Source organism: Primulina tabacum, chromosome 1, assembly GCF_025594145.1.
Source record: "Primulina tabacum isolate GXHZ01 chromosome 1, ASM2559414v2, whole genome shotgun sequence".
NCBI lineage: Eukaryota > Viridiplantae > Streptophyta > Magnoliopsida > Lamiales > Gesneriaceae > Primulina > Primulina tabacum.
In genome coordinates this window covers 57064895-57092577 of record NC_134550.1, presented here as the reverse complement: position 1 = coordinate 57092577, position 27683 = coordinate 57064895, and the positions used below count along the sequence as shown (strand labels likewise).

At 36.5% G+C, this 27683-nt stretch overlaps 2 protein-coding genes and 1 pseudogene across 7 annotated transcripts; 1 reads left to right on the top strand and 2 right to left on the bottom strand.

The window, feature by feature from the left end:
• Positions 1–253: 253 nt before the first annotated feature.
• Positions 254–6245, top strand: LOC142553374 (long chain acyl-CoA synthetase 4-like; annotated as a pseudogene).
• A 394-nt stretch (positions 6246–6639) lies between these two features.
• Positions 6640–17757, bottom strand: LOC142553356 (ATP-dependent DNA helicase At3g02060, chloroplastic). 3 transcript variants are annotated; one of them, XM_075663559.1, is made up of 16 exons: positions 17490–17757; positions 16938–17334; positions 16292–16517; positions 15755–16000; positions 15373–15507; positions 13170–13294; positions 12678–12817; positions 12515–12585; positions 11415–11576; positions 10858–10944; positions 10553–10726; positions 10381–10425; positions 8655–9011; positions 7918–8282; positions 7464–7685; positions 6640–7005 (listed from the first exon to the last, which is right to left on the bottom strand). In XM_075663559.1, exons 1-14 carry the CDS (start codon positions 17707–17709, stop codon positions 8181–8183), a joined length of 2487 nt encoding a protein of 828 aa, XP_075519674.1. In that variant the 5' UTR covers positions 17710–17757; the 3' UTR covers positions 6640–7005; positions 7464–7685; positions 7918–8180. The 3 variants fall into 3 exon arrangements, with proteins under 3 accessions (XP_075519674.1, XP_075519688.1, XP_075519682.1); XM_075663573.1 differs by having other exon boundaries at positions 7479–7685; XM_075663567.1 differs by lacking the exon at positions 6640–7005 and adding an exon at positions 7012–7310.
• A 1045-nt stretch (positions 17758–18802) lies between these two features.
• LOC142553336 (uncharacterized) lies at positions 18803–22113 on the bottom strand. Of its 4 annotated transcripts, none has more exons than XM_075663537.1 (9): positions 22001–22109; positions 21478–21580; positions 21180–21341; positions 20978–21083; positions 20633–20836; positions 20187–20352; positions 19464–19789; positions 19199–19288; positions 18803–19095 (listed from the first exon to the last, which is right to left on the bottom strand). In XM_075663537.1, the coding sequence occupies exons 4-9, from the start codon at positions 21045–21047 to the stop codon at positions 19025–19027; spliced, it is 927 nt and encodes a 308-aa protein (XP_075519652.1). In that variant the 5' UTR covers positions 21048–21083; positions 21180–21341; positions 21478–21580; positions 22001–22109; the 3' UTR covers positions 18803–19024. The 4 variants fall into 4 exon arrangements, with proteins under 4 accessions (XP_075519652.1, XP_075519662.1, XP_075519636.1 ...); XM_075663547.1 differs by having other exon boundaries at positions 21478–21566; XM_075663521.1 differs by lacking the exon at positions 21478–21580 and having other exon boundaries at positions 22001–22113.
• Between the last annotated feature and the right edge of the window lie 5570 nt (positions 22114–27683).

Sequence of the window (27683 nt, the reverse complement as noted above, 5' to 3'; positions counted from 1 at the left end):
CGACCTCGGGACTCACAAGCAGGTATTTAATCCGTGGAAAATAGTTAACTACTTTAGTTAAATATTTTTTTTAAACCAACTATTATTAAATTTGAGTATATATTACCATATTTCAAAAATTACCAGTTACCAACTATTAATTATATAATATATAAATAAATAAACAAAAATTTCATGCAGAAACCAAACGTCATGCCTTTTTCCTATAGTTCTTATAGAAATAAAATATGTAGTCTGCGTTAGGTAATCGGTTAAGGAAGAGATTGGTAGATTTGGTCACCAAGAATCTTGAACGTTCTGAACAAGAGATTTTGATTCCGGAGTTTCTATAAGAATATAAGATGGCAATTGCAATGTTTAATTACTACCATATGTTCTTTTCCTCAATTCCGATAAGTATTTACGATATTTCTTGTAGGAAAATTGACACAGGGTATTGATGGTGGAAACAGAGAAGTTCATTGTAGAGATTGAGAAGGCAAAGGAAGGCAAAGATGGGAAGCCATCAATTGGGCCAGTTTATAGAAACGTGCTTGCTAAAGATGGATTCATTCCTCTCCCTCAAGAACTTGATAGTTGTTGGGATATTTTCTGGTAAGGAATTTTTTTATCTTTTTCTTGAATTTTGCGACTGATACTTTCTTGAAAATATGTATATAAAAAAATGTCCAAATATGAAACATGAGAAGAAGATTTCTTATGTACTTTCTCTCCGTTCTTGCTTGATATCCAAACATCCCGTGTTTGAGGACTCTGCTGCTACTTCGCTTGCATTGCAATCCATTTTCGTGAACTAGTCAATTCATTGACCACCTGTGAATGTAAATTGTTTGCAAGCAGATGTTTCGAATGTGGGTATACATTTTTGTCTATATATCATCGCTTTACGAAAATGATTAAACCAAGTTGCCACAGAAGTCCATTGTAGCTTATTATAAACTCATTTTAAATTTTTAATTTTTACCATGTGGGACAAAAGATCACAATCACACCTCCTTCAGAATGCGACGTTCTCGTCGCAGCCTGACCTCTCGATGCATGAGCGCCGAAAATCTAGAGGTGGCTCCCGTCATGTAGCACTTTGTCCCGCAAGTTCAAGAGGTGGCTCTCATGTATGAAGCAATTTGCCCCGCTCACTTATTTCCTTGTGTTCCTTGCCCATGACCATCTCTAATATCATTCCGCCACGTCCCGAGCTCGAGTTCGAGCTCGCACCTGCGTGACTGGCACAATGAGCTCTTATAGCAACTAATTCGTATTCGTCTTTCGTTTTATGAAAATAATTAACTCAAGTTGCTATAAAAATACATTGTAGTCTATTATAAGCTTATTTTAAATTTTTAATTTTAAGAGGTATCACAATCTTTCTACTTGGAATTGGACTAATTTTCACTTTGTGCACTGATCAAGCACATAATTTAAATATATTCATAAATTTTTGTGACCTCAATTGCAGTCTGTCTGTGAAAAAATTTCCCAATAATCCAATGCTTGGCGAGCGGGAAATCGTGAGAGGGAAGGTATGAAGATATTTTAATGCTTCTATATCTTCTATTTATTTTTTTAATGCTTCTATATCTTCTATTTTATATTTTTGTTCAGTGGCATTGGTGATGCCGAAGAGGTGGGGTAAACACCGTCTATAGTACATTTTTTCATATTTGAACTTTGAGTGCTTGCAGGCAGGTTCATATGTGTGGTCCACTTATCAAGAAGTTTATGACTTAGTTCTTAAAATCGGAGCCTCCATTTGTTCTTGTGGTGCCATTCAAGTAAGATTTTATCCCTTCAACTTCAATAGGTAGATGCCCGTTTAAGACATAAAACTAAAGTTATGAGTAAATGTTGTAGGTTGAGCTAATAATAATACTCCAAGTTCAGCATGTTTTATTGATATGTAGACTGGTTTGTGCCATGTCGATAACGAAAATGCACCAACCAAGCTTTTCAATGGAATCTTTTCTTTAGAACTAACTAATTTTCGTTCCACAATGTCCGATTCAACTCCTTTTATATGTGTTGGTGTTCATTTCCGCACAATTAAGTTAAAAACTTGAACTCAAACCTATCAATCATAAATTCATAACATGCATATATTTGTTTATTGATTATTCTGTTTTGTACAGGGTGATAGATGTGGTATCTACGGAGCAAACTGCTCAAACTGGGTTATTGCTATGCAGGTTATTGAAGCTTATTTGTAGGAATACAACTTAAATTTTATGCTTATTGGACAGTTGTGATTTTTGACCATCCAAGGCCTATATTTTCTGGTGTTTCGTTTCCACCATTTAATTAATATATTCTCCTTCTTTTTTATGTATGCAATATTGAATATTTGACCTGTTTGATGCTTGCATATGAGTAATTCCTTTATGGGGGAATAATTTAACAGTAGGTATATCTTTGGCAGGCTTGCAATGCTTATGGTCTGTACTGTGTTCCCTTATACGATACTCTTGGTAAGTTCCTGAATGTGTGCAGTGGCCGTTTACCATACAGAATAAGAACTTGTTAGGCATGGTGAAATGTATACAATATGCATCATTTCCGCAACCATAATTGGAATTTAGCTTTATAACACCGTATATTCATGGTTTTAGGTGCTGGAGCAGTGGAATTATTATTAGCCATGCTGAGATCTCTATTGTTTTTGTCGAGGAAAACAAAATTTCCGAGGTAATGAGTTTATTGCAAATATTAATTATGAGGAAACTGTTTTTTTTTTTTTACCTCTTTTATTCAGAAACTTGATGCACCAACTGCTTCAGTTATCTGACAGCTTTTAACAAAAAATGCAGGTACTGAAAACATTTCCTAGCAGTGAAAAATACTTGAAGAGTAAGTTCCATTTTCGGGATTTCGTTATAGGGAAATCAAACAATAATCCTTTGAAGTCACTAATACATTGCTACAGCAATTGTAAGCTTCGGAAAGATCAGCCTACAACAAAAGAAGGAAGCTGGAAACTTTGGCATCAAAATGTACTCTTGGAATGATTTTTTACTTCTGGTAGGCCGATTCTATCAACTAAAATGAAACTATTATTACACTTTGTGTCTGTCCTAATAAAACTTCCCTCTTCCCTCCTTGTGGGATTTGCGCAGCGTATCTTTTGTGTTGAATTGCATCATCATCATTCATAAATGGGTAGCTAGTTTTATTGCATTAACCTCAATTATATTCTACTCCAGGGAATTGACAACCGATTTGACCTTCCCATCAAGAATAAAACAGATATTTGTACAATAATGTACACAAGTGGGACAACAGGTGACCCCAAGGGAGTCATGATTTCCAATGAGAGCATTCTTTCAATTATATTTGGAGTCAATAACCATTTGGAGAGCATGAATCAAGAGGTGAATTCATATTGTCTTCGTATACTCTTCATGCCTAACCGAGCTACTAGAACTAGCCTTTTTCTCACCCCTTTATTTTGAAAAATAAGAATGTATTAAATGTGGTCTCTCTCAATCACAGTTTTGCGAGACAGATGTGTATTTTTCTTTTCTCCCTTTGGCACATATATTTGATCGGGTAACTGAAGAATTGTTCATCTCGAAAGGTGCTGCAATTGGATTTTGGCATAAAGTATGTGTAGAAGAATAGATTTCAGCTTCTTTAAATTAAATTTTGTAAACAGTGACTCAATTGTTATGAATGGTTTTCAGGATATTAAGCGTTTGCTTGACGATATCAATGAGCTTAAACCAACTGTATTCTGTGCTGTTCCTCGAGTGTTGGACAGAATATATTCAGGTTTTTATGAACTATGCTTCACAAATAATGGGTAAAAAGGTCCCTTCATGTGTTCATGTTCATCTTAAAAATTCGCCAACTTCCATCCACTCCAACTCCAACCTCAAATTTACACTTAGAAATTCAGAATAAGTGTATTCTGAACTTTTCCCAACGCATGACGCTCTGCAAATACCTGTTAAATTGCTTAGTCAAAAATCTAGTTTCTGCAGATGATGTGTGAATCAGGTTGTCTTGTGCTTATTTTGGCAACTTTTGACGCTTTTCAGGTTTGATTGAGAAGATCTCTTCAGCCGGGGTCCTCAAACATGCACTCTTTAATATTGCTTATTCCTAGTAAGAATCAAAATTTAGAAATGATGCCTCGGAGTGTGAATTAGATTGTCTTGTGCTGTATTCTTTTCATGATGCCTCTTAAATTTCAAAAATTATCTAGGATGTTGGTTATGTAAGAATCAAAATGCTGAAAACATGTGATAAGAATATGTGTGTTATAGTATTATATGGTCATTTACTCCATCCATCTGAAAAACATATGACAGTCAAATATCGGATTATCTCCTAGTTGCATAAAGTATGCAAAACATATTTAAAATTTGTTTGTAGGGACAACCATTGATGTAGTTAAAGGTTTCGATTCCTTAAAAATATTTCTTTTATACATTGATGATGGAATACTTTGATGTTGCAGCAAGCTGCATAACATGCATAAAGGCTATAAACATGTAGAAGCAGCTCCAATTTTTGACAAAATTATTTTCAACAAGGTGATGAATTAACAGCTGTTGCCAGCTTTTGGTTCTTAATTATTTTTCAGATTAACTTGAATGTGATCCCAAGTGTCGACAACCCTTTGAGTTGTAAATTTTAGGTGAACGAAGGTTTAGGTGGGAATTTACGGCTCATCTTATCTGGAGCAGCGCCTCTTTCTCATAGCGTGGAAACCTTCCTCCGTGTGGCGACATGTGCTCATGTTCTTCAGGGATATGGTTGATAGTATACTAAAACTAACGCTATGTGTCCTAAAGCTTATGTCTTTGATTGTGATGATCGATACATGTGGTGTGCTGTGCTGTAGGTTTAACTGAAACCTGTGCGGGGTCTTTTGCTGCTCAACCGGATAAAATGGCAATGGTTGGTACCGTGGGCCCTCCACTGCCTATGGTGGATATATGCCTGGAATCTGTTCCTGATATGGGATACGACGCCCTTTCAAGTTCTCCTCGTGGAGAAATATGTATCAGGGGGAAGTGCTTGTTCTCGGGATACTACAAACGTGAAGATCTCACCAAAGAGGTGATGATCGGTGATTGGTTTCATACTGGTATGTTATTCAAGTATTACGTTTATGCTAAGTTTCTTGATGTGTTATGTTTAGTAATATTGTTTGCCCTGAGCTTGATACAGGTGACATAGGCGAATGGCAACCAGACGGTAGCATGAAGATTATTGATCGCAAGAAAAACATTTTCAAGCTTTCTCAAGGGGAATATGTATCTGTTGAAAAACTGGAGAGCATTTACTCTTTGTCCCCAAGTGTTGATGCGGTTCGTTTTTCTTTCAAGACTCCATCTTACAATTTTCATGTGCTAAGCTTTTGCCCCAACAATGTCCAAATCATGTTTCAGATATGGGTCTACGGGAATAGTTACAAGTCCTTTCTTGTTGCTGTTGTGAATCCGAATTTGGAATCTTTGAAACAATGGGCTCAAGTGAATGATGTTACCGCAGATGTGAACACCATGTGTGATGATCCAAGAGCAAGAAATTATGTTCTTGGAGAGTTAACTAGTATTGGTGAAAAGGAAAAGGTTGACACTGATTTAATGCTTTATTCCTTTCTGGGCGTTGAAATTTTTTGGCCATGTGTTTATTCTTAGTCCACTCGTCTGATTGTACACTCAAAATCAGTGGTGAAACTAGAGTGAAGATTTTAATTGCTTGTGTTTGACAGTTAAAGGGATTTGAATTCATTAAAGCTGTTCACCTTGACCCGATGCCATTTGACATAGAACGTGATCTTCTAGGGCCAACTTACAAGAAGAAGAGGGCCCAATTTTTAAAATATTATCAGGTAGTCAGATCTGCACTATATACCCTGAAAATAAACGTGGTTTTAGAAAATTATTCTGACATGTTCGTGTCGAATTGCAGAAAGTCATTGAAGATATGTATATGACCTGATGACCTTCAACACCCTCTCTTTGAACAAAGAAGGAAGAAAGAGAAATGGCTTATGCGGAGAGGGGAGGGGAGGGGAGGGGAGGGGATGGGAGGGGGAGTCCAGTTTATTGTTGTCCGCATGGCGTTCATCTGTGTCTTGTTTTATGATTGTACAATTGTAAATTCGGAATAGTGCTCTTTCGGTTGATAAAAACCAGTGATAAGTGATTATTACACTTGTAAAATGAGTGAATTGTAGTAGTTTAACACCACAATGTACTCTTGAATCTTCGAAGCATGACTGGTACATTGCTCGTTATTGTTTAGTCTCTTCCAATTTTTTATTTTATTTGTTTCTATTGGTCAGAATTTTCTGTCCGTTGCTAATTTTTTATAAAATTTTAAATTAAAAAAAGTAATAATAAATTATAAAAGATATATAAAAGTTGTACAAAAAACTTGATTGAGTATATTTGAAATTTACATGAGAATGCATGGTAAAATTCGTCCATAATCATTTATAATTTGTAATTATGTTTGTTTTTGTTATTTAATTGTGTTTTTAATTATGTGTAATTTAATTATTTGTGATTTTTTATTTTGTTTTTTAAATACAAAATCATACCATTGCAGTAACATGAAATGACATCAGCATGACCAATTTCATCTCTACAAATCTCACCCTTCAAGATGCTCTTAGTAGAGAGGACATAATAGAAGCAAAAGGGGTAATCGAGCCAAGTAGGTGGTCTACATATTTACTGAGAATCGAGTAAATTTGGGTAGTTTATGTACGGAGATATCTCGAGACCAGATCATGAAAAATAGGAGGCATAGGATCCAGATGCCCAAGTTAATTGAGTTCTGATCAGTACAAAAACCTCAAGAATATAGAAACAATTGGCATCATTACAGTCTCCAGTAATACTTGCGGATTGCCCTTCCTGTTTTGTCAATGCATAATGCAGTCTCTATCTTCTGCCTCTTTTAGAGACATCTCCATCATTTTTCCTGTGATGATGATGACATGCTGATTGTGTAAAGCAGGTACCCCACGTCCGCCATTGTTCTGAGTCGACCCTATGCATGAACATTGGTAATGACTTATAAAGCAATGCGCTAGTTAATGCAGACAGAGTAATGACACATATCTTCATCCTTTATTTAACTGATTAACCAAAAATTCAATGACAAAAGCCAACTTTCCAGGAAATATTCTTGCAAAAGAGGTATATCTCCTTTCTTAGCTTATGAATGCTCCAATCAACAATTTTCTTTGTTTAAAGGGCAGTAAACTGATCACTGGTAAACCATCACACTTGCATGAAAAACATGTGCTAAACAAATTGGCTCTGTTTCATTCAGTAAGTTCAAATACTTTACACCTGCATTTTTTCAAATGTGTAGTTAACCTACTGTGTATTTTAAATTTAATGGTAAAACAAAAGCTCTTTCACAAAACAAGGCCAAACAAGTTAACTTATATCCTTCTACTTCCAAAAAAAATGAAAAAATCATTAGCGCACGTGTAATATCACCTGTTCATTGCAAACCTCTTCTAGAGATGGACATGAATCTATGGCGCTTGGTCAGCAAACAATCTATGAAGCCAACTGGGCAGCCTAATATAACTTGTCGAGGCCCGAGTCAAGATGGTTAGTTCCAAAGTTGATGGCCATGCTTCCGATGTCATCTATGAAGGCTCCAATTACCCACTTTCGCACAGACGAGATCCCCACGGTAAAGAAGTTTGGATATCACTATTAATTCATCAAAAACATATTCTGATCACATAAAAATGTGTCGAAAAATGCTCAGGGCAAATTATATTAAAACTTGATGCAAAATATACAATATAAAATATGAGTTTGGATAGCAAAAATAGGAAGAAACATAAAAGGAAATCTGGAGATGTTGAAGGGGAATAGGGGAGAAGTTCACTATCATATGCTTATAGTAGATTCACAATGAGCAAACATGGCTCAATCATACTTGAAACCTGCAAGAGTCCCAATTTTGACTATTTTGATCTTTGGTACATGATTCTGAGATAACATAAAAAGTAGAAGATTGTCAGTGATAAAATCATAGCTTGTTTGCCAGATGAGATCACAAAAAGCATCTTGTCACACCGAACTTGAGCTTTGGTAAGGGAGATAGGTCCTCGATTCATTTCTGGGATCCACCATATTGAACTATCTCACAGAATATATTGTCACACTTGTCCTAAGATGAGATCATGAGAAATTATAATGCTAATATTTGATCAGGGCCGGTAGTGAAGCATAGAGTTCAGCGAAGCACTGGAAGATCCAGTTTAGCAATTGTTCTTTTGGTAGTTCCAAAAGTAGTCCAGCCTACACCACATGAAATGAAAGATGTGAAAAGGCATAAGACTTGTGGATGGTTCCATAGCAGGTCAGTTCAGACGTTCTCACCAAGTTATCATGCAAGAAACATGTGCAAATTTGTGAAACAGAAAACAAATTAATGCACAAGACAACTTCAAAATGGAACCTAGACAGACAATATTAATTTGTGACTGGCAACAGGCAACAATAGTACACTATACATTTCTCCTATAAAAAAATGATGATGTAATGATTCATAAGGATGACCAAACAAACCTTCTCACACAACACAAACGACAAACCTGGAGATCCTGAGGATTCAACTTCTTTCAGCAATCCTTCATTAGTGAATAACTTATTCCTAAAAAATGTACATACCTTGATTGATCCATCCTCATAACTAAGAGAATTTCGGTGTATTTCAGACACCATAGAATCTCTTATCAACCCGAAAATCTTTTCACTCATGTTCGTTTTCATGCAGACCATCTTCCCTGAGGCGTATATGTTAGTGATTCCCAAATCTGCAGACATTCTCCTGACATATAGTTTCTTTAATAAAATTTCCATGGAATAAGGCTCTTTTCCATATTGGCGGCGCAGATTTTCAGTAAACTGAACGAGCTCCCACATGTCTTTCTCTGCAGCTTTCTCAGCTTCCTTGATTGTTTCCAGGGGATTCTCTAGATAATTGATGTATTCTGAAGGGAGATGATGACTTAAATTCATATCGAACTGCAATGTGTCAAGGATGATGGAATCATGGTGAATCCCAGAGTCAAGTCATATACTGCTAGTCGTGAAAGAGATACAAAGAAACAAATACCAGAAAAAGAAAACAAATATTCCAAATCATATGAAATTGCTTTCAAGGCAACACTACTTTTTGTCGATGTGGTGACCAGATCACAAGCAAGAAAAAGGATAAAGTAGATCACGTGTAGAACAGAAGCAGAATCGAATAAACAAAATCAATAGGCCCCTAAAAAATCAGCTTTATATTTGCTCCGAAACGTGATCATGTGTGGGCTCAATCACATGGGTATTTTACAAATTTATAGGTTTTCCTTCCCGATGCCCCTAATCATCTCAGCCGCTGTGAGATTTAACAATACAATGCAAATCACTTGGAATTGTACATGAAATCCTATCCTTTGAACAAGTTAAAAAATAGTTGATAAAATATCAAACATTGCAGATCGCTTTTTTTCATTTATGATTTCATTATTTATAAAATAATGTCAGACTTCATGCAGACATTTTAGTGCTATAACCAAATTTTTTACATGAATCCGACAATAACCCAAATTAACTCATTGCAACTTACTGATTAGAATCTGACTTCAAGGATACAAACACAGTTCAATACATTGTTCTGAAAGACTTCGGAAAAAGAAACACGTTGGACAACCGACAAAGCATAATTCTAGAACCTAAAACTGATGTGGTCATGCCCTTACTGAAACTGAACACTCACACATGAGAACGAAAGTAAAGCATCACTTTGAACTATATATATTAAAAAAATGCATTAGAAATTAAATTTCTTGTCCCGGAATTCATTTACTTTAAATTCTTCAAGGTATCAAGGTAAGCAGGAGAAAAGTATGAAGCCAATTCTAATGAAGCATATAAAAATGAATTATAACAAAACGGTCTCCAGTGAAAGAAAGGACATTGTTGATTATCCTAAGTAATACTAAACTTCAATGCATTATCGACTATTTTAAAGGATACTACATTATTTCTTGAAGCGCACAAATGAAAGAGTGATTTAATTAGTTATAAAAATAAACAATTAAATTAAATTGAATTAAATACAACAAAAAAGTTTCTGGTTTAAATTTTTTTGATATTAAAATTATTTTAAATTCAATATTATAGATTGAGTCAAATGATTAAACAATTTGACTTCCCAAGGCAAACAGAATGTCCACCGATGACAAGAGAGAAGTGATTGAAAAAAATTATCCCTTTCTATAAACAACAATTAAATATGCCTCCAAAGAGATAAAAGTGTTTTGTTTGCTTAGCACTAATACAACTTGCTAAAAGGTACAGCAAAAATAATATTTTGATGTGTGTAGTCAAAAGAGAGTACTACCTGCACAGATTGGAAAGATACAGGGACCACACGATGTTCATCAACCTGTAGGGAAAAAAATAGTCCGTGATTGGAGAAAAATAGTAAGTCAACAGTGATGGTTTAAGCTGCAATATTTGAGAAAGCGTAATACATATTTTTTTCAATTGACACGTAGCATGCTTTAACAAACCTTGGATAGGCTTTCAAAAAGCATTTCAAAGAAAAGATCAATCCCCACATTCACGACATCCCCAGTTTGTTGTTCACCAAAGATGTTACCAAAACCTCTAATTGCCATATCTCTTTCGGCAAGGTGAAAACCTTGGCCAAGATCCCGGTAATCTTCAAGTGCAGAAAGCCTTTCCTGAAGCATCAAAAATCAATTTTTAAAGCATAGAACATGTTCTATCGGATTATATATGGATGAAGTACCGATATGATGGAAAAAACTGCATTGTTGCATTGGTATTAACTGAAGCATGAAGATGGACATACAAGTGCCTGATCAGAAAGCAATGACTTATCCGGGTAAAATAAGAATGCATGAGCCTCCTTATCTGCTCGGCCCACCCGTCCACGCAACTGGAAGATCAAAGGAACTTTCAAGGTATGTATGCAAAACACTACAAATGATACAATATCATGAACAAGTGCAGAACTATTTTGCTCAGTATATACAGAGAAAACACACTATGAAAGTGAATGTTAAAGTATATGTCAGATTAACAAGAAACTAAAAATTGTATCCTGCTTTTACATAGTTTTCATTAGCAGTTATCACGCTGGGTGAATTTTAACATGAGAGCATCTAAGTTCTGGAACAAAAGAAAGGCTAAAAACAAAACACTTGCATAAAGCATAAAACAAATTAACATAAAAAAGCGAACAAAAATGAAGAAATAAAAGGGTGCATCGATGCAGCTTTTGTTGGGGTGGAAAACATAATGCTCTCTAACATAATAAAATTTCAACCATTCATCCACATCCTAAATTCTATCTGCTTGAAATTTCAAGAGGGTGTAGAGAAAAAATGAAGAGAGTTTAAGCAACACCTGATACAATTGTGCAAGGCCAAATTGCTGAACTTCCTGGATTATAATGGTGTTTGCATTTTGAATGTCAAGTCCACTTTCAACTATATTTGTGCATATCAAAATTTTGATGCATCCAAGGCAAAACTTTTCCATGGTGTCCTCAAGCTGTCTTGAATTTTGCTGCATAGGGAAAAAAATTACATGAAAATTTAAACAAGTCACAACACTTTTAACCCAGTACATTTCATCAACAAAACTGCAGAACTATGCATTAAAGCTGATTCACCAATGTTATTTTTTTAAAAAAAAATCTTGAAGGTTTGCCTCCATAATTTCACTCATCAAAGAAGACTATGTCACAACTCACAACAAATACCAGAGCTTATAGAGAAGTACATCCCTTAGTATTTCATCTAATACTAAGGGGAAAAAGGGGTGAAGTAACTTTTTGTATTACCACCCACAAGTTGACTATTGCAATTACTACTACATCATACATAACTTTAATCACCTCACATTCATGAAATAAACCGCTCCTTCCTATAACACCTATCATAATATCATTTTTGATACTACATCAGATACCTTCTAAATAAATAAATATAATTTTTAAATCATTCTTTGTTCCGTTACATCTTCCCATCATCACTCGTACAATACAACTTGGCTGCTCAGGAAATCTTCCTAGCATAAAAGCAAACTGATTTACTGAAAGTGATGTATCAACCATAATTCTTTGCTCAACTTTTCTGTCCCAAGTCTGCATAGTGTGATTGACAAGGTCAGTTTGGCTATAATTGCAACTTTAACCATGATCCTCCAGCAACAATCATCAGATCCACTAAGCATCACTTTTTTCAACAAACTAGAAGTATCATCATTACCACATCTCTATGGTGAATGCACGCACACTCACCAAAAATGTGAAATCTAGGATAACTTTCAAGGAATTTTTTGGCCTGATGGTTAGTTCCGACTTTAACCATATATGGCATCAACCAAATATTTTATAAACTCTTGCATAACACTTCATTTTGTCCCAGATGTGAGTCATACATTCAAAAACAAAATCGGATGGTATTTGGAGCCCAATATAATAAAACATAAAAGGAGAATACCTTTCCATGAGCTATTGCTATTTCAATATGTGGGAAATGCTCTTTCAGAAATTCCATAACCATTTCAAGCCCTGTAAATGGTGCACAAACTTATGATTGGTCCATGGTGCTATGCGAAAACATGCGTTTATGCAATCCAGGGAAAGGTCTATATTGAGGTTACCTTTAATACGAGGCAAAACATAAAAAACCTGGCCACCACGGTCCAGCTCATACTTGATAGCGGCTATCACTTTTTCTTTCGTGAATGCAAAAAGATGGGTTCGTATTGGGACCCTCTCTGGAGGTGGTGTTAATATTAAACTGCTAGTGAGAAAAGAGAAAATGAGAGGGAAAAGGCTTGATACATAAGATGAAATTCTAAAAAGGCATATACGAGCAATCAAGAGTTATAGGGATGTCAAACAAGCTAGTGATCACTTAAATTTTCTCTATTGGCAACTATGGATACCCAAGATCTCTATGTTGCATAATTTAATTGGTTAATAATACAATAAGGTGAAACAAATTATCCATCTTCGTAGAAATGCTTGTTTCTTACTCTTTCCTTGATTACCACAAATTTATGTGCCATAATCTTATCCTAGCACTTGATTCATCCCATAGAAAAGATAAGCGCTAGGAGACATCACATGCTATCATTTCGAGCAAGTACCTGGCATCACGAAACCCAGTTAATGCTAAATAAAGTGTTCTCGGAATGGGTGTTGCCGAAAGCGTGAGCACATCAACTGAACTTTTGAATGAGGCGATCCTTTCTTTCTGTTTTACTCCAAATCTCTGGACACAAAAATGGCATACAAGCAGGTTGGTAATGCTTTAAAAAAAATTAATAGAAAAAATCCAACAGCTGTGAGAATTATAACCAAACAATGGCTTAGTTGAAGAAAGAGATTTCACGTTGGTAATGCTTTAAAAAAATTAATAAAAAAAATACAACAGTTGAGAATTATAGCCAAACAATGGTTACTTGAAGAAAAAAATTTCACGTTTTCTATTCTTCTGGTTACACCGAGTACTTTAATGATGTGTACATTTCTCTTGCTAATCTCATACGTGATATAATCATATACCAATAGATAGCTAATGTCTTTTTGGTGTATGATATACACACATACAGACAAACAGCTAAAGTCTTTTGATGTATATGGGATGCAACTCGTAGATACACAAATGAAATTTATATTTTTAAAAAAAAACCATCACCAAAATAGACTTTCAAATGTAGAGAAAGATGATGGTGAATATGAATGACTTGCATGAAAATCCATATAATGGCGCAATAGTAGATAGAAATAACAGCAAAGAATTGGACATGTTGATTTTACCCTTCACAGGACGGACATTAAGTTGGATGCATCTTCCATGTTTGACTTTTATTTTTTGGAATTTGATTGAGGGATGTTACAGAATGTCTAACTTTGGGTATACAGTGCACGCAACAATGCCTCTTCATTAAGGTACGTAAGGAAATGTGTAATATTAAAGATTATGAGAGGATGTGTATCTATGTTTGTGTACATAGCGTACAAGAGGTATTAAAATCCTTATTACTATCGAGAATGTTCAAGAGTCTGCAGAGGGCGAGTGGTACCGGACCTTGATGTGTTTGCTCTGCACTTCAAATTTGGGTTTTGTTAGCATATAAGTCCAAATATAAACGTGGGACTAGAGGAGAGAATGGTGAGTCTCAGACTCTAAGTCATGACACAGTAATCTAAATTTCAAGCTTCTATGGCTGGTGACAGAAGTTCTTTTACTGGGAACATGGCGTTTAAAATTTAGGCAATAATCAGTCATATAGTCACTCATAGTTGTGGCTTTTACATGAATCCAATAAATACTTATGAACATCTTTTTTTTATGACACACAATCTCACACATTATGTAAGACCAATTTAAATATAGCAAAATCAAGCATCATTAAACTTCCTACTAGAAAGGTTTTGATTCAGTAAGTCAAGCGACAAGCATATGAAGCAGGAGACTTATATGTGTCAAACCTTTCGATTCAACTAGGTCCATGTTCTGTTTACAAATATTCAAATCTAAGCTTTTGAAGTCTGGTTCGGTCACTAAGGAATTTGGTCTACCGGAAATTCGAAGTAATAAAGTTGGCAATCTAAAGTAATCATATACGTAATTTAAATTCCTTCATCCTAACAAAGTACTAGTACTGAAGTGGAAAGCTGATAAATGTATAGTATTTCACAGGCATAATAACTTTGATTAGTTTGCAATAGTTGAAAAACCAAAAGTTCATGAAATACTGTTCCTAAATTTGTAGAATCTGAGACAGTGTAGGGAAATATAACAAGCATATGTGAAATAAGCTCAACCAACATCACAAAACACTCCAAATAATTTCCAACAGATAATGTGGAGAAGCCTATCCCTAGAATACACTTTCTGAAAGGGGCAACCGCCATTGATTCATAGTTTGGGAAAGCTGGTCCATGGTGATTTTATTGAGTAATTCAGAATTGTTTGACCTTTGAAGAAGATGCTAAAAGCTGAATGCTCACTTATTTTTTTTCCATGAACAGTTCAGATACAGTCAATACTGCAGGTGTAGGGTAGCTTGTTACTGAAACATATATTTATTTTAGGGATTTAAAAAGGATATGAATATGAAAAAGATAGAAATCCTTCAGAATGCAAGCTTAAGTAAGCCGACCATCCAATCATAAAAATAAAAACTAAACCTCATACAACTCTAGCAGAATGGATTTCCACTCATTTGGCAACTCAAAAAATATTAAAGGGATTTATTTCATTGAAGAATTAAAGCACACACAATGACAATTGTGAGGAATCCGGTGGATGAATATCTGTAGAAGAAATAGAAGTAGACAAACCTGCTCCTCATCAACAACAAGCAACCCAAGGTTACTATAAACAACACGATTTCCCAGTAGCGAGTGAGTACCGACAATAATGTCTAGATCACCACATTTGATCATATTTAAATGAGCCTCTTTTTCCAACTTGGTCTGCATGTTCAGCATGACAGAATTAAGATGTTAAAATATTGCTATTAACACATCAAAAAATCATTTGATCACACAAAAACGAATTATTGATGCAGAATATTTATGATAAGACATGAACATGGATGGAAAATTAGGTAGAAACACATGACGAAATCTGTATACATTAAAGGGGAACAGGGCATAAAGTCAAATATCATATCCCAGGGGTAGATTGAAAACCGGCAGGAAGGACACTGTTCGATCATACCTGAAACCTACTTAAGAGTCCAATTTTGATATCAGGATAATTGGAAAACCTCTCTGAAATAACATCAAAATGTTGTTTGGCAAGAACTATGGTTGGCGCTAAAATCATAGCCTGCTTGTCAGCCGAGACCACACAAAATATGGCACGCAGTGCAACTTCAGTTTTACCAAAACCAACATCCCCGCAAATCAGTCTATCCATGGGGGTTTCTTTCTCTGTCAAATCCCTCTCCACATCCATGAAAGCCTAAAAAAAGAATCTGAATTATGAGATAAATGAACATTAAACAACAACAGCCACAAGTGTAAATGTGAATATTATTAATTGCGTTGAAAAATTAGCTGATGCAAAGTAATGAGGGATTTCATATAATATTATCCAAGAATATAACAAAGCATTGACTTGGTTACAGAAGAAATGACTGGATCTGCGAATGAATTATCTCGAGTAAAAATGCTAAAACCTCTACTAAATGGATTCCTTTCAAGTTAAAAATTAGTGAATTTGGAAATTAATAAAGAAAAAGAGAGTTAGTACCTGTTTTTGGTCTGGAGTTGGCTCAAATTGAAACTGAGATGCAAACTCAGACATGGAAGAACTTTTAGGGTAGGGAGGTCGCTTCTGTTTCAATCTATGCAAGTACAACTCCATCAGGTCAACAACCATTTTCTGAACCGCAACTTTGCCCTTTATCCTTCTCCTTTCCCATGCGCTGGTATCGCTCAATTTGCTTAAAGTCCTTGGTTTTTTGGTTTCGCTTGGTCTGTTAGCAGAGGAAAAAAGTTAAGAGCATAACAATTGGTAGGTCAAATTTACTAATCCTTGCTAATGTCATTGATACTAGGAACACTTGCTAGCTTAATTTTTCAAGCAATATCAAAGGATGTTATTGGACAAGGAAGGGTGACATGAATAAAAAGCAACATTTTCTTCTAAAGCTTGAACTCCATCGAGTACTGTTTTGAAAGTAAATATTAGAAGATTATGGCATCATTTAGCTATGACAAAACACAGAATGAGTCTGAGTCAACCGAGAATCACCAAATGTGATTTTGAATTTAATTCAAACGTAATCATCAGAAACAACTAACGCACAACTAGTTCTTGCCAATCAATTTTTTAGCGGGGAGATTAAATTGAGGATTTACAAACAGAGAGGGGAGAAGGGATCTGAACCACCTACAAATTGTAGCGGTAGAGCACACGAGATGCCTGCCGAACAGGAAGCTTGGCCATTCCGTCTGCGAACTCTATGTAAACATACTCAATTGGGTCCAAGGAACCATTTGGAACATCAAATTTAACCCCCACAAATCGTCCAATGCCAACTCTCTTGTGCACGACACAGTCGCCATAATGGAGGGAATGTGGATTGACCTTGTAACTGAAGGCATCTCCAGTCCCGTTTGCATTGCCCCCCTTGAGCTTCTGCAAACCCCTCTGCTGCTGCTCTTTCACCAACTGAATATACTTGTCGGCCTCCTCGGACTCCACGGATGGCCTAGAAGATGGGAAATCTCTCTTGCTGTGCTCCCGCCGAATCCTCTCGTTAAGCAGAGAGATGGCGTCACCACCCTCCTCTGATGGAACAGAAATACATAACTAACATAATCGGATGACAAACGGGCAATGTACAAAGATGCCAGAGAAAACGAAACAACTGTGGAGTTGAAAGACCAAATGTTGGATTGAACCACTCGTGGGGCATTTTAAGGACTGAGTGCATTTACGTTACCTGAAAAACATGTGATGGAACTCAACTTTCTTTTACCAGAAGAGGTATAGCAGAGATATCCCAAAGTGACAGCTGAATTGGTGAAGCGCAAACAGCCGCAGATGCTGATAACTCTACAATTAGAATGGCGATGTAACATTGAGGTCACCGGCGGCTGTGAGCGATTCCTCGATCGGAAGGCGGATGCTCCCATTGTTTGACAATAAGCGGCCGTCGCCATTGCAGTGGCTAGCCAAGTTCGTTATTATTATCTGGTGCTAAAAAAATCAGCCACGTGATGATATCAATCGGGGATAAGTCCATCCCAGCCCATTAAAATTTCTAAACATTTCGTTCGTAACAGGTATCTCGTGAGACGATATCACGAATCTTTATCTGTGAGACGGGTCAATCTTACCAATATTCACAATAAAAATAATACTCTTAGCATGAAAATTAATAATTTTTCATGGTGAGACCGTCGCACACAAATTTATGTCTTCATTCATATTGTAAGTTTAAAAACATTTAAATTAAGATATTGCAACCACCTTCTAAAAATCAGTTGTTAGAGCATATTGTTAGGATAGCATGAAAGAAAATATTACTAAGTCAATCAGCACTTTAATTTGTCATAAAATTAAGTTAACTAAAAAGCAGAGTAAAATTTTATTAGTTAATCATTTCATGATATATGTACACACATATAACATATGTTACGATTAGTTGCAATATGGGTGTATCGTTTTATACGTACGAAATTAAATCACATACACAAACTGCGGTCTAAATAATTTTAATTCATTTTAATAGTAAGTAGTTGTAATATATTATTTGTTTTGGGATTATTGTAAAAATTATACTTTTGTGTGTAAAATAGAAAATGAAAATTGCCCTCTTTTGGTTTTAAAAATTCGCACGTACTATATACTAGTAATAATACATGTTGTCACAAGCTACTGCATCAACAATTTCTTGAGTTCGATTTAGTTCCGATGGGAATAAGATAAAGATGTTAATTATGTAAAAAAACCAACATCGAATTATCTCCTAGATATTACAATGTTAATTAAACACGAATCATTCGCATCTAAATATTATCGCTTTGATAGATCTCTTGTGAGACGGTCTCACGAATCTTTATCTGTGAGACAAGTCAACCCTACCGATATTCACAATAAAAAATAATAATCTTAACATAAAAAGTAATATTTTTTCATGGACGACCCAGATAAGAGATCTGTCTTACAAAATATGATCCGTGAGACCGACTCACACAAGTTTTTGCTTATCGCTTTAAATAAACAACAGGACAGAAATACGGAATGGAATGATTAATACAACATGATAAGATCTTTTATTTTAAAGATGTTCACATAAATCAAAGATTACAGGATACTACTAAAGCGAGAGATGCGCCTGTATTAGCTAAATGCCTGATATAGATAATACACATTTCTTATTTAGTTATTATCATTGTACATGGCCTCAAACTAAAGACTAAATTTAGAACAAAGCTTCATGGAGATGGATGTATGTTTTCTTCTCACATTAGGCTACGGTTTATCTTCATCGGATCGTTGGCATTGCTCGGGGATAGAATCCGAATCAACGAAGAACTCCTCGACTGAAAGAATCCCAGAACACGTGAGAAAAGGAATTCAAAAACACAAGCATTGCACTTGTTAGTCAGCAGAAGACATAAGTGAAGCAAAAACATGAAGCATTACCTATATCCTCTTGTTCCGGAGAATCAAGTAGAATATCTGAATCAGAAGGCAAAAATGGCGATCCAGGATAATTTCCGAGAGCTCCCAAATCTGCAATTTAATATATGGTAGGAATTTTCAAGAAAATATGTAGCTGACATGTATAGCAGGCATATAAACCCTAGCTTGCATTCTTTTTAGTTAATGTGACATATGAGCATCACATCTTGTTTCAAATAATATGAATAAATTCACATGTAAAAAGGTTTGGTTAGATTAGAATTACCTCCCAAGTTTGACAAATCTGCAGTTAGGTCCGAAAGGCTAAAATTCCATGGAATCTGAGCCAAGGATCTGAGTGAATCTGTGGAATTCCCAGCTCCACTATCTTGGGAAAGCTGCAGTCCCACCGAACCAGCCATGTCTGTCGTGAAAGCCGTATCAAGGGTTGAAGTATCCACGGCCATGCCTGATATTTCCGATGCAGTAAAGGGAAAATGGCTACTTGATGCCACTGAAGTGGGGCTAGCAGGCAAATCTGACATAGATGAGATCCCATTGTTTGGTGGCATAACAGACGATACATTAGCTGCAGTATTGTCGATCGCCATTCTGCAATGAAAATTCATTCATAAGCACAAAGTAAGGTTAGATAATTAGTGAAAGGTATAATCCAAAATAACAATAGTATCAAAATTTTGTTTGATGCTAACTTTTATCTCTCCCTTCAAGTTTAATAGTTACTTTCATCACAAATAAGTCTCCCCCATTCATGGCAGCTATCATTTGGACACTTATGCAGATAAAAACATATTTCTACCAATGAAACCAAAAAAGAACTAGCAATTAAATAAATATATATATGACAAAACGTGAAAAAACAAGTATATCATTAAAAGTGAGTCGAGGAAATAGGTGAACTCACTCATGGCTGTAAAATTTCTCTTGCTGATAAAAAATTAAACAGAAAAATAGAGTCCGGGATAACTAAGTAAAAGAGAATCCTCACTCATTTCCAGAATTCATCCGCATCGGAAGATAATTTCCTGGAGCTGGAATTCCGTTGACAATGTGACAGTTGGGTGTGGGAAAGCCCATGGGATCAATATGAGGTTGCTTTGTAGCACGAACTGGAGGCTGCTGCATGACTGGGTATCCCATAGGTAAGTTGTTGACTGCACTGCAAAGAAGTACCATTGAATATTGATGCTAATATAAAAATAAACTACACCATTAAATAAGATTATGTAAACATTTGGACAAGTATTATCCTGGCCGTTTTCTTTACTCTGTGCTTCTTTCTTCAATTCAGAGAGAGAGAGAAGTCAACTACAGATACTTTAAAATTCTTACCACCAATACTTGGAAGGACTACTGAGAAGCTTGATTCTAGAGACATGAACTAGAGAACAGAAAAATTAACAATTGAATAAAGAACTAAAAGGTGAGTCTAACCGGGCATTGGATGGATTCCATTCTGCATTGGATGAATTCCATTCTGTGCAGGAACCAAGGGGACGTTAGGAGGCACTTGATACCTCATCAGATGATACTGATGCTCAAGCAAGTGGTTAAATGAGATGATTTGCTTCTTCAATTTCAGCCTTATATAGTAGGCCCGGAAAAATTCAGCATTTTCTTCTTCTAGTTTCTGCCATACTATTTGCGGAATGGACGGAACAATGCACATAAAAACAGATTAGTAATACTGAAAACATCCTTGCATGATGAAGGAAATACATGTCAAAATCATCATGCGTGGTTGACAGCAAGGTTTCTATCACAACAGAAAACAACTACCTAAAGAGGTGAATCCAGGATCTATCCGGGCTCGATTAAGTAGGGTCTTTACCACCTCATCTCTATCCATATATAACTGGAGACATCTTTCTATCAAATTCTGAACCTGTAGTACATATATTAAATCAATTAAAACAGATAGTCATGGCATGAAATTTGTCACATAAAAGAAAATGGGTTGAAAAAATTATAGTTGGCTTACAAGTTCTATATCCTCACGGGACACTTTTCTCTTGTCGTTGCTTGATACTGAAACCGAGGCTGAGTCTGTTACAGGAGTCTCGGTGGCATTGTTTGGATGTTCACTTTGGCTATCATTTAAAACAAGATTAGTAGGCTTTATGTCCTGAGTGTTTGGTGGATCCTGTATAAGGTTCTTTGAGTCAGTCAAAATACAAAGGCAGACTAAACGGTCATGATTTCAAGGATCTTAAAAAATTGACATTCAGAATGAAACAAAGCTTAACATGTTTCCATGTTCTACACAGTTAACTCCATACCTAACCTTTCTTGATGCAAAATCTCCATTTATAGGCAATTTATAGCTTCAAACAACCATTTTGCATTCAATGTTTGCCTGGTTATTAGACTTCAAGAAGAAAACTGAATCACATGGTAAAAACGATATTCATTTGCTACGATCAACAAAACTGGAAATGGATGTGCCATCACAAAGAAGAGAAACACAAACAAACAATGAATTGCCGGTATTATCCAGTTCTAACTAAATATGTACAATTAACCTTTCCATCTCAACTTTCTTTTTTTTTTCTCCTTTCCACGTTGATATCAAGAATAAATGAAAAGTTTCCCGATGCAAAATCAATGCTGCAATTTCCAGGAAGAATATACAAAAAAAGGCAATGCATATCTACTGTTTCAAACCAGAAATCAAAAACAAAAATTCAACTGTCGCAACCTGAGGTTATTCTCCTTCAAAAAAGAATCAACTTCAATGACATTTAGGAAAAGATAATGTTATCCATTAGAAAACGTAAAGGAGGTTTCAAATGTAAGAGTAACCTGAGATCTCTTCATTTTATCTAAAAGCCAGTAGATAAAGGCTCTCCATGAAGCTTTTGTATCTCTCAAGGTTATTTAATTTTACCCACTGTAAACTGAAGCACTTCTTTCACCTGAAAGAAATAATGTGTTACTAAGACTGTATTAAGATGGGATTACAAGTACTTATCTAAGGACTGAGAACTGAATATTCATCTTTCGGTATGGAATTTATTTGACATATAATTGTTTTTAGTTTTGCAGGATTAGGGACACATAGTTCATTAGCCTAATAAATCAATCATACGACAAATCAATGGTGTTGAGCATAAATTTGGCATAAAAATTCTCTCTCTTTTAAGATTATTTCAAAAAATAATGCATATTACAACCAAAAATCAATATCTGTTAGTGTGTGTATTTTTTACTTGTTTGTTAGGATTAGATTTAGTCTTATCGGTAGATAACAATTGATCCTATTTATTAGGAGTTTGTTATATCTCTTAGGATTGTGGTATCTAGGTTTGTTACATAGGTTTCTCTATATAAAGATTGTAAACTCTAGTTGTATAATAGATAGAGTTTTTCGGGTAAGCACACAACCGTGCTTCGTTATTCTTCGCTCCTTTTTTAACTTATATGGTATCAGAGCTAGGCGATTCTTATTCCTTTGAATTGAGAACAATGAATTCCATCGCTCTCATGGCCGGAGTATCTGGAGGCACTGATTCAGAGGTTGCATCGGAAACCTCTATACCTACCTCCCTCACAGCTCCGACTACCTTGCATTCCGATAATTCTTTTTCCGGTGCCATCACTGCATACAAACTTAATGGCCGCAACTTTGTTCCCTGGTCTCGATCTGTCCAGATGGTCATTCGTGGCAAAGGGAAGTTCGGATATCTCGATGGCTCGATCCCTTCCCCTCCCGTGGAGGACCCTTCGTTTGCGGCCTGGGACATCCAGAACTCTCTGGTCATGTCCTGGCTCATCCACTCCATGGAAAACAGGATTGGAGAACTTTATCTCATGTACGGGACTGCTTCTGCCATTTGGGACGCAGTCAAACGGGCTTATTCAGACCTCGAAGACTCGTCTCAGATGTTCGCTTTAAGAACGAGAGCTCGCGACCTCCGTCAAGCTGATGGCTGTGTCTCTGATTATTATCATTCTTTAACTCGTGTCTGGCAGGAATTAGATTTGTTCCAACCTCAAGATTGGAAAGATCCGGCTGATGCACGTCTCCATCGTCGCATACTAGAGAAGGAGCGCACATATGATTTTCTTGCTGGTCTCAACCCCTCTTTAAATGAAGTGCGTGGTCGAATTCTTGGTGTGAAACCTTTACCATCTCTCGATGAAATTTTCGCTGAAGTACGTCGCGAGGAACATCGCAAATCTATAATGCTCGGCCCCAATGTATCTTCACCTGTTGATTCATCGGCTATGGCAGCTCGGGCAAGTGATGAGAAGGGCAAGAAACCAACAACTTGGTGTGATCACTGTCACAAACCGTATCACACAAAATCAAAATGTTGGAAACTACATGGGAAGCCTGCCGATTGGGTTCCTAAGCATATGCGCGACAATTCTGGTCACACAACATCTGCACAGGCCGCAATAGCTCCACCGCCTCCTGCCCTCTTCACTGATGCTCAACTAGATCAATTGAGCAAAATTTTCTCATCTGCTCATACTGCCTCTTTTATGGCTTCAACCGGTAAACCTTTAAACTCAATTTCTGACCCATCAAAAGCTCCATGGTTAATTGACTCAGGCGCCTCTGATCATATGACGGGTAGCAAAGAATTTTTTACTACTTATTCTCCGAGCATTTTTTCGCGCACTGTTAAGATTGCTGATGGATCTTCCTTGCGCATTCATGGGACTGGTTCGGTCCCTCGTTATGCTTGAAAAATGTTCTTTATATACCTGGTTTCTCGTGTAATTTATTATCCATCAGCAAGCTGACAATGGATCAGAATTGTAATGCTATTTTCTCACCTTCACGATGTTCTTTTCAGGACCAGAGATCGGGCCGAGTGATTGGGAATGCTGAGGAAAGCTCGGGTCTCTACTATTTTCAGCAAGGTGATTTTTTTAAGAATAAACATCTGGTGGATCCTCCTCTACCCTTTCTAGGCGTCAACAACTAAAGCTCCTTCACTGTCGTTTAGGTCATCCAAGTTTTCAATATTTGCAAAGATTGTTTCCTACATTATTCTTGAAAAATGAACGATTTGATTGTGATATTTGTCAACTTGCAAAACACAAAAAAATTCCTTATTCCCCTCAACCATACCAGCCCTTACATCCTTTTTCGCTTATTCATAGCAATTTGTGGGGACCTTCGAGGATTGCATCTCACTCAAACAAAAGATGGTTTATTACATTTACTGATGACCACTCTCGTGTCTCTTGGGTTTATTTACTTAAAGAAAAATCGGAAGCTCCAACCATATTTTTCTCATTTTATACCATGGTCAAAAATCAATTTAACACAACCATTAAAGTTCTTCGCACTGACAATGGCACTGAGTACTTCAACTCTGTCATGAATGCTTTTATCACAAAAAATGGTCTATTACATCAAAGCTCTTGTGTTGAGTCACCTCAACAAAATGGAATCTCCGAGCGCAAAAATCGTCATCTTCTTGAAGTTGCACGCACACTTTTATTCACAGCTAATGTTCCTAAGCATTTTTGGGGGGACGCAATCTTAACTGCGTGCTATCTTATTAATCGCCAACCATCAAAAGTCCTTGGTTTCAATACACCTTTGTCAACCCTTCTTAGATCCTTTCCAACTTCACGTATATACTCAGAACTAGACCTTAGAGTATTTGGGTGTAAGGCATTTATCCACAATACCTGTCCCACTAAGAGCAAACTTGACCCCAGGGCTTTACCTTGTATTTTTCTAGGATACTCTTCCACAAAAAAGGGATATCGTGTGTTTTGTCCGTCTACAAAAAAATATTTGATCTCACACAATGTCACATTCTTTGAAAATCAAGCATTTTATCCCATAAATCAGCTTCAGGGGGGATAGTGAGTGGCGCAAATTTCTGGGAAAATGCAGCAACAGATCATGACAATTTCTGGGATTCAAATCACCCTCCAACAGTGGACTGGGAGTTTCTACTGACAGATACTCCTGATCCTAGTATATCACCACCAAATATTACCCAAATCCCACCAAATCAAACCCCTGAAATCTCCAAAAAGCTTCCTCCAAATCCAATTAGCACTACAAAAATACAGCCATATGACAGGTGTTACGAAAGAAGAAAAAACCTGCAGCAAATAGAAGAACCCGACACCTCTCATGACCAAGCACAACTCCCGGTCCCTGGTAAGGATCTAACACTCTCTGAAATTGACATTCCTATAGCATTACGGAAAGGAAAACGTGCTTGCACTAACCATCCCATTTCAGATTTTCTCGGTTATGCACACTTGTCTCAAGCTATGCAGGTCTTTGTATCTCAACTAGCCAACACAGAAATTCCAAAGAACTTTGAGGAAGCATGGTGTGATAACAGGTGGAAACAAGCTATTTTAAATGAAATGGAAGCTCTTGAGAAGAATGAAACTTGGACAATTGTTCAGAAACCACAAGATAAAAAATCAGTAGGCTGCAAATGGGTATTTACCATCAAATACAATTCAGATGGAACTATTGAGCGACACAAAGCAAGACTCGTTGCAAAGGGATATACTCAAACCCAAGATATCGACTTCCAAGAAACCTTTGCTCCGGTGGCAAAAATAAATTCCATACGTATTCTCTTGTCTCTCGCAGTTAATCTTGATTGGCCACTTCTACAACTTGATGTGAAAAATGCTTTTTTAAATGGGGAATTAGAAGAAGAAGTTTACATGGATCTACCTCCTGGGTTCAACACCAACCACAACCAAGGTAATTCGCGTAGGTTGAAGAAGTCCTTATACGGACTCAAGCAGTCGCCAAGAGCTTGGTTTGGGAGATTTATGAAATTTGTCCAAAGACAAGGTTTCAAGCAGGCTCAAGTTGATCACACGTTGTTCTACAAACGACAGTCAACCGGTATTACTATTTTAATAGTCTATGTCGATGATATTGTTCTAACTGGTGATGACAAATTCGAGATGCAGAGAATTAAAGCTGAATTAGCAAGGGAATTTGATATGAAGGACCTCGGTAATCTCAGATTTTTTCTTGGAATGGAGATTGCTAGGAACAAGGACTCCATCTCAGTGTCTCAACGTAAATACACTCTCGACCTATTGAAAGAAACTGGCATGTTAGGCTCAAAACCAGCTGATACTCCCATGGACGCAAATCTGAAATTGGTGATTAACTCAGATGACAAACAGGTTGACAAGGGCAGTTATCAACGGCTAGTGGGCAAGCTGATTCATCTCTCACATACACGCCCGGATATTGGGTTTGCAATTAGTTGTGTAAGTCAGTTTATGCACTCTCCTTCAGAAACTCATATGAGGGCCCTCTACAGAATTCTTAGGTACCTAAAAGGGAATCCGGGAAGAGGCCTTTTATTTCGAAGGACCAAAAGCAGAGATATACAGATGTTTGTTGATGCTGACTATGCTGGATCTCCAATAGATCGACGATCTACATCTGGATATTGCTCTTTTGTATGGGGGAATCTGGTTACGTGGCGTAGTAAGAAACAAAACGTTGTAGCTAGAAGTAGTGCTGAGGCCGAACTACGGTCAGTGGCTCTTGGAACATGCGAAGGCTTATGGATAAAAATGTTCTTGAAAGAACTTGAGCTGGAGGCTGTAGGACCAATTCGAGAATTCTGCGACAACAATGCAGCAATCTCCATCATCCACAATCCAGTTCACCATGACAAGATTAAGCACGTAGAGGTTGACAGACACTTCATCAAAGAAAAGATAGACCAAGGGATTCTGGCAGTAAAACACATCCCCACCGAAGAACAGACGGCTGACATCTTAACAAAAGCTTTGTTCAAGCCAACGTTCCAAAAATTTGTAACCAAGCTTGGAATGTACAACCTGTACAGTCCAGCTTGAGGGGGGGTGTTAGCGTGTGTATTTTTTACTTGTTTGTTAGGATTAGATTTAGTCTTATCGGTAGATAACAATTGATCCTATTTATTAGGAGTTTGTTATATCTCTTAGGATTGTGGTATCTAGGTTTGTTACATAGGTTTCTCTATATAAAGATTGTAAACTCTAGTTGTATAATAGATAGAGTTTTTCGGGTAAGAACACAACCGTGCTTCGTTATTCTTCGCCCCTTTTTTAACTTACAATATCCAACAAGCAAGTATCATCACCTAGAAAATCAAGCGGTCAGTTATTGTAATAGTGATATCAAGTTGTACATAGCTGTGAAACACGTGTTACAGGTCATCTAAGTGCTATGCTACGTTAAGCCTATGCAATCCATTGTGAGCAAAAGAGTTGAAGGATCATAGTTTCCAATCTCTAGAAGATGGTTTTAGTTACTCATTTTCAGCACATACAACCACTTGTGACGTTAGAGAGAGAAGAAAACATTGTTGAAAAAAAATTAGGGCTAACTGAAGGTTACAATTAGTCCAGTTTCCTAATCTACCACCAGGTATGTTATTCTAATAATTAAAAAATCTTGACATTTATCATATCTATCAATCTATTCTAGAGACTCCATTGCATTACCGTGTGTATCAAAAGCTGGTCATTTCCC